The sequence below is a fragment of the Fulmarus glacialis genome, unplaced genomic scaffold, assembly GCF_000690835.1.
Source record: "Fulmarus glacialis isolate BGI_N327 unplaced genomic scaffold, ASM69083v1 scaffold20943, whole genome shotgun sequence".
Lineage (NCBI taxonomy): Eukaryota > Metazoa > Chordata > Aves > Procellariiformes > Procellariidae > Fulmarus > Fulmarus glacialis.
The window spans coordinates 26,690-44,911 of record NW_009201297.1 but is presented as its reverse complement, the minus strand read 5'-3'; the positions used below and the strand labels follow the sequence as shown (position 1 = coordinate 44,911).

The 18,222-nt window shown below is 39.3% G+C and overlaps 1 protein-coding gene across 1 annotated transcript; it reads left to right on the top strand.

Moving 5' to 3' along the window:
* Positions 1–1,066: 1,066 nt before the first annotated feature.
* LOC104073955 (CTP synthase 2-like) lies at positions 1,067–17,967 on the top strand. Its single transcript, XM_009573901.1, has 5 exons — positions 1,067–1,157; positions 3,233–3,288; positions 4,978–5,074; positions 8,481–8,625; positions 17,857–17,967. The coding sequence occupies exons 1-5, from the start codon at positions 1,070–1,072 to the stop codon at positions 17,924–17,926; spliced, it is 456 nt and encodes a 151-aa protein (XP_009572196.1). The 5' UTR covers positions 1,067–1,069; the 3' UTR covers positions 17,927–17,967.
* The last annotated feature ends 255 nt before the right edge of the window (positions 17,968–18,222 follow it).

The window sequence follows — 18,222 nt, the reverse complement described above, 5'->3', positions numbered from 1 at the left end:
TTTTTCAAACTGAGCAAAACTAAAAGCACTCCTTCCACTAAGCCGTTGTTTCTCATATCCCCTGAGTCCCACCATCCTGAATTCCACTTGACCCACATAGCAGTCATTTGACCCATCCGCTTCAGTCCTCAAAACCAGTATTTGTATGTCCTCTTTTTTAAATGTTATGTTAAATAGCATATTCTTCATACAAAGCAACCCAGTATTTTGTGAATTCTTAGGCAATCTGAGAAACCCTTTAGTAAAGGTGAATTAGGGGGGAAGGTATTTCCGTTTTCTCCCTGTGATAACTTAGTTACACATATAATCTGAAATAGCACACGTGTTAGAGTCACCTCTTTTAGTACTTCACTTTTACAACATTAGATTATAGTCTTGTTCCAAGTGCCCTCTTCTTTTCTCTTCACTCTGCTGCTCCATGCCCTCTTTTTCTCCCCACTTCCCAAAAAAGAGGACTTCCACTGTCTTGATAAGACACCTGTTTCTGCCTTTTAGCGTAAGAAAGAACATTGTGTGTAAAGAACAGTATAAGAAAGGGTGTACTGTACAGTAGTATTTACCCAGGATAATCTTTCACCCTCTATCACTGTGTGGTTCGGGGGCTCGCTTTTTCAGAGATGGTGTCATTATCACTTGGTGGGGTTTTTTTGTCTATGAATTTATCAGTTTTTAAAAATTTAAGTACTCTTACAGCACCAAGAACAGCTTTTGGCAGGATTATCCTATTGCTAACATTTTGGTACCTTTTTTTAAAAGAAAGGTTTTTTTCCACCCCCAAAATTAAATTAAGGAATTAGTAAGCTTTTGTTGATCTTAACATTAAATGAAAAAATTTCACACCAGTTAGTTAATATCCTCAGTCTATTACAGTTCCAATACTGAGAACAAAGCATTAGGAAAACCAAAGAGAAGTCATAATTGGGAATGCTTGGAGGAAAAATAAACCATGTTACCATTTATAAATCTATACAGCCTGTTACGCAATTGTGGCTTTTCTTTTTTCTTTTTTTTTTTTTTTTTTGGTTGGATGAAACAGTGTTTAAACAATTTTTCTCTACAGGTTATTGACATGCCAGAACACAATCCTGGAGATATGGGTGGAACAATGAGACTGGGGAAGAGGAGGACTGTTTTCAAAACACAAAATTCTGTTTTAAGTAAGTTAGACTTCTGCTCTTATGACTTGTCTTTTGGATAGGAACCCTGTAATATGGCAAAGCAAAAACGCCAAAGCGCATTTTGTTAAAGGACTACAACCTCAGGCAAGCAGCTGGATGACAGCTTCCCCGAGCTAATTCACCCTGATCTTGTTCCCATGTACATTTACCCAGGATCAGAATGTAAAGAAAGAAATGAGAGGCATCTGGAAGTCCCAGTGAAAAGGTCAGTTAGGGTCCAAGCTTTAAATAAACAATGAGGAGACTGTTGAGATAACTGAAATGCATTTTTTGGTAGTTTAATTCATTATTTTCTTGGGAAGACCAGAGCATTTTCTTCCTATTTTCTTTATGAGTTGATAGGATGTGTGAACCAGAGCTTCTTGTTCTACCCCTGAAGCTTTTTGGTAGAACTAACCCAAACTCCTACCTGTTATGCTCTTGCCAGACCTAAACATTGCTTGTCATTTCCTAGAGTTGCCAGTACACCTCAGCCTTAAACGTCATCTGGCCTCGCTGCCTTAGTCCTCAACTTGTCTTGACAATGTTTGCTAGTTTGTATCTTAATTATAGCCAGGCCCTGCTTAACTCCAGTCTCTGATCCAGCACTGCCCTACGCCTAGCCCAGCCCTGGAAACAGTCTTGTTTTGGGAAAGCAAACTATTTGTTATAGGAAAGGAAAATTATTTGCTGTAACAGGATGCTTCAAAAGGTAAAATAAAAGCAACCAGAATATAGAACAAATGATTCAATTTGATCTATATATATTTTTAAAATGAAGTAACGCTTGTCTCCTATTAATCAGCCTATTATACAGTAGTAATATGAGTAATGCTGAAAATGTGTAAAGAGTGGTTTCTTGTCCATCGATAAATATGGGCATATTTCTTATATTGCCCTGCTCCTGATATTGATCTGAGCTATTACTATATTCAGCTATGTTGAACTTACGGAATGTATCGTTCTGAGCTTTTATCAGGAGACCAAAGTGTAATACATATGCACATTTAATCAAAAATCTGCCTTTCTAGAGAATGCCCATGCTAGTGATCTGACTGACTTGGGTGATACTTTGCGTAGGTGTGATATAGATATGCATATCACAATGTACAAGTTGTTCTGTGGCCTAAACACTTCTTGGAAAAGTTAATAAAATTAACATGTGTTGTAACTCTTGACCAGTATTATGAGTTGTTTAGATGACCATATTTATCAAAGACTCATAGAAAGCTATGGTAGTTTACTCAGGAAATCTGATTCCTGTTTCTAATGCTTTACAACTTGAATGGAAATAATGGTTTTGAAAAGGTGGTTCCTTAAAATTAACACATATACCACTTTTTGTAAAATTGCAGTACTATCACACTGCAACTTTTGGAGATCTTCTTGGCAGTCTAGTTCTTGTACCAACCCCTAAGCGAGATAGTAATCCTAATGACATTGGGATAAATTGAGAGCAAAGTTTAAGCTGTGACTGTAAGAAAGAGATATGATTAAATTCTGGTTTACTGCATACCTCTAACTTACTCCTTGTTGCTCTGGAATGTAGTGTGTTCCAGATTAGGCTCAGAGGACTGCAAGAGTCATTTGGGTAACGAGATCAGGAAAACAGAGAAAACCAGTATTTTCTGTTTGTCATTGGAGGTATTATGCCAGCTGCCATGCATAATCTGTTAAAATGGAGCAGATGCTATTAAAAGGCTTCCTTCACTGCACCTTTTGCGTACAACTGTTAAAAAGCCTTGAAGGGATTTTATGTTGCTTGTTCACTCAAACTTTTTTTATTTTATTTTGGGCTTTACAATTTAAATTAGTTTAAGCATGGCCTTCAGACTCTAGTCTACCTAAGCTATTCTGGTCAAGGAATGTTGAATATGAATCCTGAATAAACTCGGGTAACAGTAAATTAAAAGAAACTAGTCATCACTCAGAAAAACAGAAAGCTGGAGTGAGATGAATAGTGTCCTGTTATGTTTTACATGTGAAATTTTTTTCAGGTTTAAATTACAAGAAATAGTTGTAACAACTATTAAAGCAACACATTAGCATTAATTTCTTTTTTGTTGTATATTCAGGGAAACTTTATGGTGATGAAATGTTTGTAGAGGAGCGACACAGGCATCGATATGAGGTAAGCACTGCTAACGTACTTTGTGCTCAAAAGTTAAAGCTTAAGCAAATTGTGTTTCTCTTGGTAGGCATAATTCTCCTTAAAGCCAACGGGAGATTTCTTACATAAACATAACCCCAAATTTCGTAATGGTTAGTATAATTTAGATTGAAAGAAACCTCTGTAAGTCTTCTGGTCCAACTCCCTGTTTGGAGCTGAGCCAACTTCAAAATTAGATCAGGCTGCTCAGGATTTTGTCCCATCTTGTTTTGAATCTCTCTGAAGAGAGAGATTCTACAACATCTTTTGACAATCTCTTCCAATGCTTAACCACTTCTTTATGAACCCTTTTTTCTCGTATATCTAATAGGAGAGTTCCTTGGGCAGTTTGTCTTTTATCTCTGTCTTGTGCTGTGCATCTCTGAGCAGAGTCTGGCTAAGTGTTCTTTATATTGTCCCATTAGTTGAAGTCAGCAACGAGATCCACTCCTTGCCTTCACTTCTCCAGGCCGAACAAATCCAGCTCATCCAGTCTCTCCTCCTATGTTGCATGTGGTCCAGCCCCCTTAACCATCCTGGTTGGACCTCCTATGGACTTGCAACATTTTGTCAATCTCTTTCTTGTACTGAGGGGCCTGAAACTAGACATGGTATCACAGAGGTGTCCTTGCAAGTGTTCAATAGAGGGGAATAATGTAGAGTACTGTCTCTGTGGTAGAGAAGGTGTAGTGTCTTAGCAAAATGGTCTTGGAAAGTGATGTCAGAGATTACCTGACTTGACTTCCTGTGAAGTATTTGAAAGGTAAAGGCTTATAATCCTTAAATGCATTGCTCCTTGGCTGATTTGGCTTATTTAAAGGCTTAGATTATGTTCAGGTAGTGCACATTCTTTCATAGTCTAAATGTAGGCAGACTTCAGGCATCTAGAACTCGGAGGCTAATTCAAATCACTTGCTTCCTATCATCCAACTTTGTAGGCACTTTGTTTAGGTCCACTCTTCTGTTTGAGAACATCTGAGCAAAGGTGTCTGTGTACATTCAAAATACTGTCATTCAAGGAGACAGGCAAGAGCTGGACTCCTAGAGTTATCTCTGAGATAGTTCAGAAGGGACTGGCTTCCAGCAGTATCTCCAGAGGGGCCTGAGCTGTGAGATGTGAGCGTGCTACAAACTGATTCAGACAATGTTAAGTCTCCTTAAAAAGCTGGGAGGAGAATGTGATGGTAGTAAAGGTACTTAGAGTTTGAATATTAACTGAGTGGTTAGAACATCACCAAGGAAATGAAACAGCTCACTGCAGAGCTCCTCAGTTTGAAGGAGGAGCTGAACCACAGCTTGTGTCATAACCACTAAAATGCAGCTTTCAAAGAGGAGGTCAGTCTTTATGCCTACTGTAGTGGGCTGTTTAAAAAACGAGGAATGCAAGCTGCTCAGAATCAGGAGGACAGCAAGCAGAAGGGACCCTGGCTTTAATGTTTTGAGTGTTATGTAGTAAGTTTTAAAATTACTGATTCATCTCATTAAATAAGCATGCCCACTTTTACAAATTTATGCCAGAAAGTTGTTAAAACAAGAAAGCAGAAGTTCCCAACCCTTTTCTCAATTCTTTTCATTCTTGTATGCATACTAAAAACGTTAGAATTAACTATTACTGTTTGTTAAATCAAAAAATAAATAGAACTACAATTATTACTACTTTCAATATTTCAGGTGAACCCAGAATTGACTCACTGCTTTGAAGAGAAAGGTTTGAAATTTGTTGGCCATGATACGGAGGGGAACAGAATGGAAATTATTGAACTGGAGAGTGAGTGTCTTACTTGTCTGTAGTACTTTCTGCATCTATTAAAACCATGTAAACTATAGGTTGTTAAATGGCATGTATGCACAATATTCAGCTGTCATAACAACCAAGATCATGTTGGAGAATACTGCTGACTCCACCTATGTATTACAATTAGTGAAGATTCAGAGGATGTTAGGAGAAGTCTTAAACTTCTCAAGGATTGTACGTATATTTGATTACAGGGAAAGACATGCTCCTTTTCCAAAACGTCATAATTCTAGCTCAGTGGGATTTGGCTATGTAGAATCATAGAGTGATTTAGGAGGTCATCTAGTCCAACCCTCTGCTTCAACACAGGGCTACCTTCAAATATAGATCAGGTTGTTGAAAGCCGTATCAGTCAAGTTTTGAGTATCTCCAAGTATGCTATTGGTTGGACTTCAAACCACTCACGGCTACTTTTTGAACCCAACAGTCCAGCCATTTTTTAACACACTTTGTAGTCTACCCATAGTCCATAGCTCCCAACTTGGATGCTAGGAAACCGTATGAAAAGCCTTGCTAAAGTCAGGATAAAGGAAGGCTACTGCTCTCCCTGCATCCAAAGACTGATTGTTCCCAAGCTTGTTGTGCCCAATTGTCTTCCTGTCCTTCATGTATCTGGAAATGCCTTGGAGGAGGATTTGTTTCATAATCTTGCCATAAACTGAGGTTAGGCTGAGTGTTCTGTAGTTCCTTGGATCCTTCTTTTTGTCTTTCTTGAAGAAGGGCGTGGTACTGCCTTTTTCGAGTCATCAGGGACCTCTCATGATCGCTTTGGCCTTTTAAAGATAAAAACCAGCTTCACGATGACATTGTCCTGCTCCCTAAGCACCCTCAAATATTCTTAGCCAGGTCCCAATAACTAATGTATGTTCAGTTTGCTTGAGTATATGAAATATGTATACATGCAATATAGCCAAAGTATAAAACATCACTGGAATATATTACCTAGAGAGGCTGTGAAATCTCCATCCTTGCAGATAGAGACCTTCAAAACTTGACTAGACAAAGCTGTCAACAACCTGATTTAGCTTTGAACTTGACCCTGCTTTGAGCAGGAGGTGGGACTAGAGACCTCCCAAGGTGCCTTCCAATCAGTTTGTGTCTCCTTCAGTTACCCTCTGTTTAAAATAATAGAAAAAAGTATGAAAATCAAATAGAAAGCAAGCTCCTTTCCTTCACAGGTGTGATTCAGATAGATGAGGGTTTGATACCGTAGAAATCTGGTAGATTTGGACTACTTTACCAAGTAAGACTTGATGTCTTTTCTAAAAGATGTCTTGATGTCTTATTCTGAAATAAAAAGGAGTTACTCTGCATATGTTTGTTGAATGCTACACAGAGTATCTCTTAGAAACAATTCCTTTGATTTTGTTTGATTCTTTGATTAACTCCTTGCTGTTAAGTCACTGTTGGCTAGGTGAGTATCAGGCACCTGAAGATGCAGGCTTCCTTAGAAGATTTTTTTTTTTTTTTTTTTTTCCTTTTCCTATGTGGCCCCTAATTGCCATTGGTTAGGACAAACTCCATGCACAGAAACATAAATTTGTCATAAGAATACATTATCATCCTGTGGAGTCCTATTTGTGACATGATGCTCCTGAGAATTCATGTTGTATACTCCATGGTACGTTGAAGAACAGTGCTGTAATTTTGAACCAGGGTTTGAATATAGACGCCAACTTACAATGTCAAGCAACTGTGCCATAGAGAATAATTTGAGAGCAAAGGATACATGTGAATTCATAAACTACTAATTGTCATGGTGTTCTTTGCTTAGTTTATTCCTGATAGATGACCTCTGTTATGCGTGCTGGTGTTGGGAGGCTATTTTGTCTGCTCTGCATGAAACAACACCTATAGAGAGCATCGTGAAATAAATCAGGCAGAATTTTTAAATTGCATGTTACTGTGAAAAGAATAAAAGCAGCAGTAAAACCTGGAATAATTTCACAATGGGCCGCAAGGAGACTCTGATTACTAAAGAAAAACAATCATAATAGGGAGGAGGGTGGGTTGGAGCGGAAGCACAGAAATAACAGTACACCAGATAGCTTAGGCAAAGCTTTTAAGCAAAATATCCCAACAGGAAACATTTGATGCTTTGTCATTGTCTTGTGTTACAGCTTTAAAGAACTAAATTGCATGGTAGAGAAAGAAGTTATGGAATAAATTTAGGATCCAGGTTCTCTGTAAGACATAGCAGCAGAGAGAAGGGCAGTATACTAGATCATATAGTTTATCCTCATAGGAGAAAAACCCAGCTCTCTTGTTATCACTTGTTCTGTACTGCAGAGAAATTCCTTGAATGTTTGGGATTATTTTGGAAATTGTCAAACCAGAAGAGATCTGTTGTCAATTTCATCCAGTGTCCTGGCACTAGAAGTGGTTAATGTTAGCTCCTTTAAAACAATATTCAAAGAAAGAACAGGTGCACAGCGTGGAAGAGTATGAAAACATTTTTCCTTCCTTATCCTTTCAAAAAAGACAGAAGGGAAGCAGAAGCAGTAGTAGAGAGGTGCTTTGACTGGGAAACAGAGAGCTGAAGATTTAAGAGAAGATGAAGCAGCATGGCTTGTTTAGCTTAGCAGGCAGAGTTGAATGATGGTGATATTGTCATCCTTAATCACACAGGCCAAACAGCAGGAAAGAAGAGCACCATAAGAAATGCATATAAGTTGGCTGTAACAAAGATGGCCTGTGAATTAGGAAAAGGTTTCTAAGCAAAAGGAGAGGCTATTAGAAGAGCTTTCTGGTGGGAGCAAAAAAACCTAGGGCAGAGCCTTGACCCTTTGTGCGTGAGACTACACAACGTAGCTGCATTCAGTAACAGGAGACTGGACTTAATTTCCCAGGAGATCCCTTCCAAGCCTAATTATTTGAAGCTTGTGTTCCCCAGTTTTCTCTGTATGTTGCTTTCATATCCATCTCTTAGGGTGTGAATAGTTGCTGCTTGGTCTTTTAGGAACTGTTTTATTTTTCCCTCAGATATGTATGGGTGCATGTTCTGAATATACATGCGTAAATGTATATTGGAAACCAAAATACTATGACAATAACATGATAAATGTAGACTTTGTGGTTGTTCCCCCTCCCCCCCCTTACATGTTGGTACAGGTTTATTATTCAGCTTTTAATTACATCATTGTGCATGTTAAGGTTGAATCACAGGATGGTTTTTACTTAATTTGCCTTACTAACCTTCTGGCTCTGTTAGTTGCTTTTCATGGAAAAAGTTAAGGTTCCTGCTGCCTCACCCTTAAATTCACCCATGCTGATTGGCTTCTGGACTCCTGTGTGAAATCTTCAACAAACTTTTTTCCTAACAGTTGTTCTACTGTCTTCTTCTTACATCTTATAATTTTCTTTGACATCTATCTTGTAGATCACCCATATTTTGTGGGAGTTCAGTTCCACCCAGAGTTTTCCTCAAGACCTATGAAACCTTCACCTCCATACCTTGGACTGTTGCTAGCAGCAACTGGGACACTCAATGCATACCTGCAACGTGGATGTAAATTGTCTCCAAGGTAATCTTTCTTACTTACTTGCCTGCAGTTTGACAGTCACATTTTTGGCGGGACTATCCCGTCCTTCAGTTCAGAAATCCAGAAGAGGAAAAGGAGTTCTTCATGTATTGATTTACTTGTACCTGTTCATGCCTGACATAAACCCCAGTGTAAAAGTATCTGTAAGTAGTAAGCACAGTTCCTGACTTCCTCATTTTCAGAGGCTATTAGGGCTAAAGCCAGATCCATACATTATAACCAGAAAGAAGTAAAAAACCTTTAGTAAATTCATGTGAAGTTAGTGGCCTCCTGTGTTAACTTCCATTAACAGTAGTTTTTGATTTGCTAGAGGATCAAGCAATGAAGTGAAATTCTTACCTAGTTGTATTTGAATGATGATAGTAACAAAAAAGAAAACACTGATTTTATTTTGCAGTAGCTAAATAATTAATACCATCTAGCAGAGACAAGTCTGAAACAAAACAGTTGGGATATCTTTAGACTTATGGAAGGGTTTGGATCTAGATCAAAACTGGATGGCTCAGCCAAACTAAAATCCTTTGTCCCAGTTCCCTTGGACACAGAGTTTTTGGTTTATTGAATGTAGCAATAGTTTCTAGCCAGTGTTAACTCATTCTTGTTTATTTCAATGATATTAATAACAGTTACAATTTCATTACAATAATAATAATAAGGAAGTCAGAGGGAAGCCTAGGGTACGATAACAAAAATAAAAATAAAAAAAAAAAAAGAAATCACAGAATGACTGAATAATAACACAGAACAGATCCAGCTCTGGCTTACTGGCTTTTCCTCTAAACAAGCCACCAAAGTTACTAGTTTTGTGGGTGGTTCTTTTTTTTTAGCATTGCTTTCTATTAAAATGAAGTCCTTTTCTTAAGCGAGAAATAGAAATTTTATTTAGGTTGCAGTAGTAATGGAAAATAGCCAAGCCAGACCAGCTCAATCTATTTTGATACCTTGCTCCTTATGGGTATCAGTTGTCTTTCATAAATGCACTTCATCTTTGCTCACCCTGGCCAATTGTGCAATGATGTACATACAGAGAGAATTTCTTTCTGATCTGCAAACTACAGCTTGATTGAAATACTCCTGTTACCTTAGTCTGTCGTTGTTATTAGCGGTCATAACATTATCTACCTCTTAAAATTTGTGCCAGTGCATTACACAGGTCAAGTTTTTGTGGTGCTTGGCAGGAGGGAGTCTTCAAACACAGTGATCTTCAGCCTTTTCCTCTTGTGGGCACTCTCTGCCTCACAGTTCATCTTGTTTCCCAGGTCCCAATATCCTTTCTTTTACTGCTTCCTCCCATAAGTATACATATTCGTCTCTCCAGGATAAAGAAAAAATACTTTTTTTGAATGAGTGATCTGCTTGCTAATTTAATGAGTGTCTTGCTAATTTAAATTTAAATCCCTTAGCATTATAGCAAATATGTTTTCTAACCTTGGCTTTAAGTTTCAGCAATTACTGAATGTGCCACACTTACACTTCTTTGAATTAATCAATAAAACGGTATACCCAGCTTTTTTTCTTCATGTTCATACAGTAAACTCCAACCAACACTTAAACATTTAGCAAAGACAAAAATTCATACCCCAAAACTTTATATATAAAAATACAAATTTTCCAGTTACCTAGTTACACAGCAGTCAGGCAAACCCTCTGTCTTGAGAAAGAGCATTGGAATAGGAAAGCATTTTGAGGCTAAAAGAGGAGCGTTTTGCAGGGAAGAACGTTCAGAAGGGAATTCAGTGCTAATTACAGCACACCCACTGATTAACATATCCACCTGCTGAATGGAAAGGATTTCCAATTTACACCTTTAAACCCAGAGTGGTAGTGATTTCATTGAGCAGTAAAGCTAAGGCATGTCATAACAAGGCTGAAACAAATCTGAGGAGAGGATTTTCTGCACACCTCATCCAGTACTGCCTACATGAATTGTAGTCATGCTGTTGACTGGAGCAAAGATGTAACATGAAAGAGAGTTTGTGGAAGCCAGCACCTTGAGCAGATTACCTAAACTAGGCTATAAAAAACACTAAAAAGAGAGTTAATGACGAAGTCCTGAGACAAAAGGAAATACATATTTCAGCATGAGATTCTTAACAGCAAATCATTACCCCAGAACATTTAACAGCCCCATAATTAGGATACAATTTTAGAACACCTGACACCTGGACAGAAGCCGTAGCTTCTAATCAAAGCAAACAGTAAATTTGAAGATGCATCACACCTCCCAGGAGAGTGCCCTAAATAAATAAAAACGAATAAACCTTCTCTTAAATTTTTGTGAGGCCTACTCTCATAGACATTCTGAGAATGCTTACAGATAGGCATGAGCATACCTAGTTTGAGACTGGAATGCATCCTCTGGCGTAAACTTAGTTCCCAGGAGCTTTGGTGTGTACAGAGACAGTCAAGAACTGAGCAAAGGATCGGCATAACTCAGTGATGACTTATTACTTAGTTACCTGAAGTGGTAGTTGGGCATCTAAGTTGCCTTTGTGGTTTCAGCCTCTAGTGCATTATGGCATGAGTGCCTAACCATCAGACAAAGCCATGCACTTCATTTCGTTGTGAATGCTTTTAAGTCATGACCTTTTCCAAACCTTTCCATGGAAATACTGAATTCACCATTTCATACGGAGCTGAGGAAGGTGAGAGGCTGCCAGTTTAGATGTTTCATTTTAAAGGACAGAGAAAACTAGAACCATAGGAGACTCTCAGAAAGTGTACAATACCCACAAATACGCTGCTGTTTAAGAGAAACCAAAAGGTTTTAATAGAAAACTAGTGGATGAAGAGGGGAACTTCACATGTAATGTTGTTGGCTTTTACTGAGTCTTACAGAGTTTAATTTTGAAAAAGTAATAAAAACTGGCTTATCTTTGGGAACAGTGTCATATGGATTGCAAAACCACTGATGTACAATAAAGCCATGTTGCTGTTTTTTTTTCCCCATAGCAAGTTTAGCTTCAGCAGGCTTTATTTCTTCTTTCCCCTCAACCAACATCTTCATTAATGGCCTGCAAGAGTAGGCCACAGTGCATTAATGATATTTGTAAATAATGTCATTTAAATAAGAGCTGAAAGCACTATTCAGAACAAAGAAATAACAAAAATATGTAGGGAATTTAGAAACCTGTGCTGAAAGTAATGAAATCATGTGTTTCTTTGGAGGAAGAGGGTAACAAGCTAAAGATAAATAATTTGAACACAAATGTCCAGTAGATGGGAGGAAATGTAGGAAGTGAGAAAACTTACTAGATGAGAAAGTGTGGGCAACTAGGACTACCACCAAAAGAAATTTTTGCAAGTCATTAGTGAATATGCTAATGTGAGGCACCAATCCAGTGCCATCTAGTCACAGAATACTCTGTTTAGTTCTGGGCCGGTTATTAATAAAAGATGATTTACGAGTTGTATTCAGAGACAAGGAACAAAAGTGTCCAGAGGACAGGAGTGATGCATAAAGAAAAAAACCTCAGAAGACTTGCCAGTACGGTGCTTACTGAACTAACATGGTCCAACTATCTCCCAAATTAGCTGTGTAGGGAGGTTTGGGCAAGCACCTATAAACAGAGTAGGAAACAGCCTGTGTGACATGTTCTGGTGTATGAAGGACAAAGAAGATATGGGCAGGGCTCTCTCTGATGTCCCCTGTACATTGTCCCCAACCAAGAACACATCTGGCACAGCATCTGTGTTTCTGCCATTGGCCAAATCCAGACATTTCAGAGGAAAGTGAAGGAAATGTTGTGGTTTGAAGACTGTCAAGAGAGCAGCAAGAGAGGGGCTGCTCCACAAAAGAAGACAATCCAGGAGCCAGGGGTGGCAACTGTACTGGTAGGGGTAGTGTCCTCATCAGCAGGAGTCACTACCACCATCGCCAAAGAAGGCAGGCGGACTGGCTCCAGTGACAGTCACCATGTCCTACAGACAGTGCAGAAGTGCAAAGTGATGAATTAGGTCTGAGGTCAATCCAGGAAGTCCAGTCAACAAGTGACTACAGAACTACAGAGATGGCTACAGGCATGCCTGCAACATAGCTCAGGCAAGGATTGGGACCTAAGGCTCCTGGGCCCATCGTGGAGGCCTCAGGTGAAGATGGTCAGGGCAGCTAAGACCTGTTGGTACCCTCAGAGCTCTTACAGAAAACTATAGAAAAAGCTTTAAAGGAAATCCCTTCTCAACCATAATGGTACTTAGTGATGAACTTAGTAATGGTTAGTTGTGGCAGTTACTTTGTCATTTTAATGTAAGATGTTTACAGTGAAGACACTTCTGAGCTAGTCACCCCAAGTCTTTTTCTGTAGTCGCTAAGTGAATATGCACTTTACAGGAGCCAAATAGCTCATGATAATGGTTAAGTGTGTCAGAAGCATTATACCCTACAAGTGCCTGTTTCTCTCCATTGATTGCAAGAAGCTGGTGGTAACTATCTCAGATGAAGATGTCTAAAGCTGAATGAATTGAATCCCATGCATGAGACTCAGCTGAGATTTTTTTATAACACCCACATATGTTCTGGCATCTTTGTTGTGATTTTTGTAATGCTGGGTCCTAATAAAACCGTTATCCTAAGTCCAGTTATCTGAGTGCAGATGTCTGGCAGGTTGGAACTGGGGAGTCTTAGGTATGTGCTGAGGGATTCTTTAATGAAATGATGTTTCATGGAAGCATAGGATCATATAATGATGGTGATCATTATAAATGATACGTGATCATTTTTACGATCATAAAAATATGCACTGAGAAATATGCATGACTGCAGTTATAACCATTGCACAAATACACATTTATATTACTATATAAAATATATATATCATATATGTTATTATATGCATTATTATTTTAAATAATGTTTTAATGACTGTAATAATTTTAATCATTCAGCTTTTTGTGGGGGGAATAAGTAATAGTAATTGACAGATTTCTTTTTGCTAGGTTCTCGAAAGCTGTGACAATTGTTTGTTTTAAACAACCACAGCCTGTACTAAATGTAATTACATTTATCTTTAATTTGCATTGAGGAAGAAATGCACTTAGCTGGGCTCCTGCCTTTGCAGGGAATAGCATTACTGTAACAATTGTTTAAATTGCTTACATTTCTGGAAAAGGACTTTTTGTCAATTATACGTTAAAAAAGGATGAAAAAAGCCCCTCTGAAACTGCGTCAAATACTTCGTTTCTAAAGAATGTTGATCTGGATTTTCCAAGGAGTTCAAGAGTACGTTCAAGGAGTACCCATTTTACAGATGCCTGTGTTTCTTAATAAAAACATTGAAAGCAGGCAGTTTGGTGCTTTTGAATGGCTGTTTGAGAAATATAGGTTTAAAACTGATCTTGAGTCTTAATTCTAGTGGTTTTACAGCTGAGATTGGTTGCTGAGGTGATGCATTCCAGCTTCATGCTGTGTGGCCCTAGCTATCGTCTGCCTTCCGTACCATACCAGTAGGCAATCTTCTCATCTTGCCTCCTTCCGTGCTTCAGACTGATGCATAGCAGAGGTGTGATGATACCTGTCAGTAGAACAGAGAGATCTGAAAGGGGCATGAATTTGGTAATAATGGAACACATGTAGGGGGAAGCTCTTTTTATTGCTTATGTCTTGAGAAGATGGGGATCTGAGGATGAGTGAACTTTAAAACAAAACAAAACCCCGTAATGTAATTCCTCAACAGAGGATGTTTTTCTTGCTCCAGTCGGGAAATATATTGCAGTTCACTGCAAAGTGAAATACCAGCTAGGTACTGGTTGAAGTTTTACTTTGCAGTCAATGTATTTCCATTAACTACAGGTAGATTAGGTGTAAGGATCAAAGTGACCAAAATTCTTCATCTTGAAGACCGAAGTGACTGACTAGATGCAGTGACACTGCATACTCTGAGTTTTGTTCTGTTTTTCTCTTGGCCACATCTTTATACTCCAGATTCCGTGAAAAAAAAAGAGACGGAATAAAACCTCTGTGATGGCCTTAGATCTGCTCACTAGTTCCTTTGTGTTGCAGTCCACTGTTGTGGGAATGGTTACAAACAAGATGAAGTGGGTGTCAGGTTCCTACCCAAGATAGTTACTTATTACTTTGTACACAAACTGAGAGGAAACTTGCTGAAGGAAATGTAAGCATATTTTTTCAGTTGAGGGCTCAGTGTGAAGAAGAATTTCATAGAGGAAAAGCCAGGCTTACGTGATTTCCCACCGCCACCACTTTCATAGCCAGCACATTTAAGTAAGATTACATAATATTAGCAACTGTGAGCACAAAATATCCATTTTGTGTTTAATATCTGGGTAGCAACTCCATGTAATTTGGAAGGAAGTACGCATTTATTGCTAAAAGAGGTGATGACTCATTTGTGGTTAATACCACCTGGGGTTTTTCTTCAGATTATTTATCAGTTGAACACAGTTCATATCACAGTAAATCTTACAAACTGGACATCAGCACTGGTTTGAAGCTATAGCACCCAGGCGCAGATATTCCAAGATTCATGAGTCCCTGTTTGCTTTAAAGTCCACCGCACCGGCAGCTTAGCTCTTGAAGAAGTTCAGGTTTCCTTGGAGCCCAAGTTCTTGTTAACATGATGCCACAGCTTCTGGGGGTGCTTAGAGATATCATTCAAGCAGCTGAAACTGTGAGACTGACAGTTACCTGAGTCTGAAGCCCAAGGGCTGACCCTTACCTTGGCATTTCCCCTACCTTTCTTGCCAGTGTGGCCTGCCTGTTAGAAACAAAACTGACTTTACACCCAGCAGGACAGCCCTAAAGTAGGGAAGACCGTGAGGTGTTACTGTAAAACAGTCAAGAATGCTGTGTCCAGAGCCCTACTCTGGGATGTGGAGTCAAACCGTGTACTGAATTGGGCAGTGTGGGAACAGGAACAAAATTGTCATCGGCAAAGTAAGTGTTTTAGCCTCTGGGCTAGTGGATAGCCAAGTGACCTTCAGCTTCTGCAAACTGGAAACAGGCCTGGGAAGTTAGGGTGGTAAGTCAATGAAATGACGGAAGCAACCAGCATTGTGTGACTGCTTCTATGGGCGAATGCCTTTAAAACCTATGTCATTGAGTGGGGGAGGACCGATGATGAGAGTGCTGGGTGGGGATCAGCACCTGACTGTCTTAAAGAGATGAAGCTGGGCACTCACCTCATTGGTCCCTGAGCATTTTTACTGAAGCATCTGCCTCCCATACTGTGTTGTATATGGAGCCCTGGCATATGTTTTTGGGCTGTGACTGCCACTGGGCAGCAGAGCTGATTTAAAAAAAAAAAAAAAAAGTCCTCTGAAGACTTTGGGCTTAAACCAGGGTTATCATAAGATTACACAGCTCTGTACAATCACAGTTTTACCCTGTGTTCTGTGGACAATTTTTGCTATTTTGCTGTGATGTGAAAATGCAAAACTGTTTTAATAATACTGAATTTTTATTCCATGTTTCCGTGGGTACTTTCAGAAAGAAGTAAGTACAATGTCGGTGACGTTGTGTTTGTCTGTGTGCATCTGGCATGCTTGATCATACTGTTAACACCACTTTCCTCACTTGAACTGTGTAATTGTTTGCCAGCTGGTGAAATGATCAAATTGAGCATTTTTCACTAGCCCGATTTGACACACTCTTTATAAGAACCGCATCAACAACACGCGTGTCATGTGAAGAAAGGGCAGAATGCTGTAGGCAGCCTTGATGTTAGAACAGTCGGAATATCTATGCTGTCTTGTGCAGAACTTGGTATAGTGATTTGCTGTAACTGTGGGAGGCTTTCCTAACAGTTAGAGGTAGAAATTAAATGAGATGACTGTTGGTGCCACTCCTCCTGCCCCACTCTATTAAAATGGGTGTGTTTTTACCTAATCCCCCCCCCCCCCCCCAAAGAAAAGAGGGTGAAATTCAGGCTACAAAGGAGTGCTCAGTAACAAGCACCAGTATTGCTGAGTGCAGTTTGTTCGCTGTTCCACGTTGCAGTCTAGATCAAAGATCTCCAGCTGCGGGGTTACATAGTTCCCCTTGAAACATTACACAGCAGGCAGTCACTGCGGATCAACTGATGAGGCTGTGTCTAGGTGGGTCGTGGGCTGGTTAGGTGCTTGATGTCTCAGTAGGAGATCATGCCCGGAGGTGGGGAGCGTGACGTGACTGAGGTGCTGTTGGTTGGAGGATGAAGGTGTGTGTGATAAAAGATGTGACAAGACACCTGGTGTGCAGTGGCTGGAGTAGAGTTGGTACCCAAGGCTGACACTGGTGTACCCACACAGACGAGGTCTGAGATCCCCACCTGTACTGTGTTAACCATAACCTGCTCTCTGAAGTATCACAGAACTGACCAGAATTATTGCTGCTCAAATGTACTTGTCAGTTCTCTGGGCTCCCGTTGCTGGCTTCTGATCTTGGGAAATTCAAGTATCTGGAAAACAGGCTGTAGAAGTGAAGTGTAATAGGGGGAGGTTGAGTCTGGAGGCTCTTCTGAAGAGGTGCAGTTTGCGCACTTAGAGTTAAGATAAACCTGGAGACACGGTAAGAGATCACAGCTGACTGAAAATATCGTTTGTGGGCACTTCTTTCTCTCAGTTGCTGTGGTGATTCCTGTCCTTCGCTGTTTACTTGTTCTGGCCACTTATAAAATGATCACTTGCATGGCAGTTTGCTCTGTGAAAACCAGTCTACTTCTCTCAGGAAACAGCAGAAGGGGATAAAACCTCAGGAAAAACTGTCAGGATATTGCTTTGTACAATGAAAATGATTTATGTTCTGACTGGAAGAGCAAGAATTGTAATTTAAGTATAAATTGAAGCATTCTGAGTAAAGAAAGTTAAAGTTGTGTTAACTTTTTCTTTGGTCAAAACAATAATTTTCTTTATTATAAAGAAGAAATTCCTTTTAGTCTTGCTCTGAATACCTGTTATTCTCCATGTTGTTAATCATGGTCGCAGGCACACAGCACCAGCAAACTGTAGAATGAATATACAGGAACCAAGCAAAAAGAAATTGAACATGCTGTTTATACTGTAGAATATTTTTTCTCATGAGGTCTTAGACTCCAAACTTAAGCCTGTTCCTGTAGAGGAGGGCGTTCTAAACTACCAAAATTGAGCATGAGCTTAAAGTAGTTTTCTGGAAATGGGTTGCATTTGAAGAAAGTGTTGGTCATATGCATCATCTGGGTTGGAGAGTTTGAAATAAAATATTTGTTTTGGATCCTTGTGACTATGTATTGCTTTTAACAGTGACAGTTACAGTGACCTCAGCGATGACAGCTCTCCAGAAAAAGAGTTTCCTAATTCAGAAACAAGCTGAAATGATTGTATGAGATCACAGAAATGGGTGATGCTGTTGAGGTAAACTGAATCGCTTTGATACTGCTTTATGACATTTATTTCTTCAAGTCTTAAAACAGGAGACAAAGTTATCTTGATTCTCCCTTTTGTTTCAAATCCCATCTGAGAGCTTATATTTTCTTCCTTGCCTGCAGCACTTAATTGTTTTCCTCTTCTGCTGCTTAACTCTGCAATTGTGATATTAAAGTCTGCTAAGTGTTTTGGGTACAGTTTATATGTAGAATGCTGTACAAAATCAAGTTGAGTTAGTGTTTG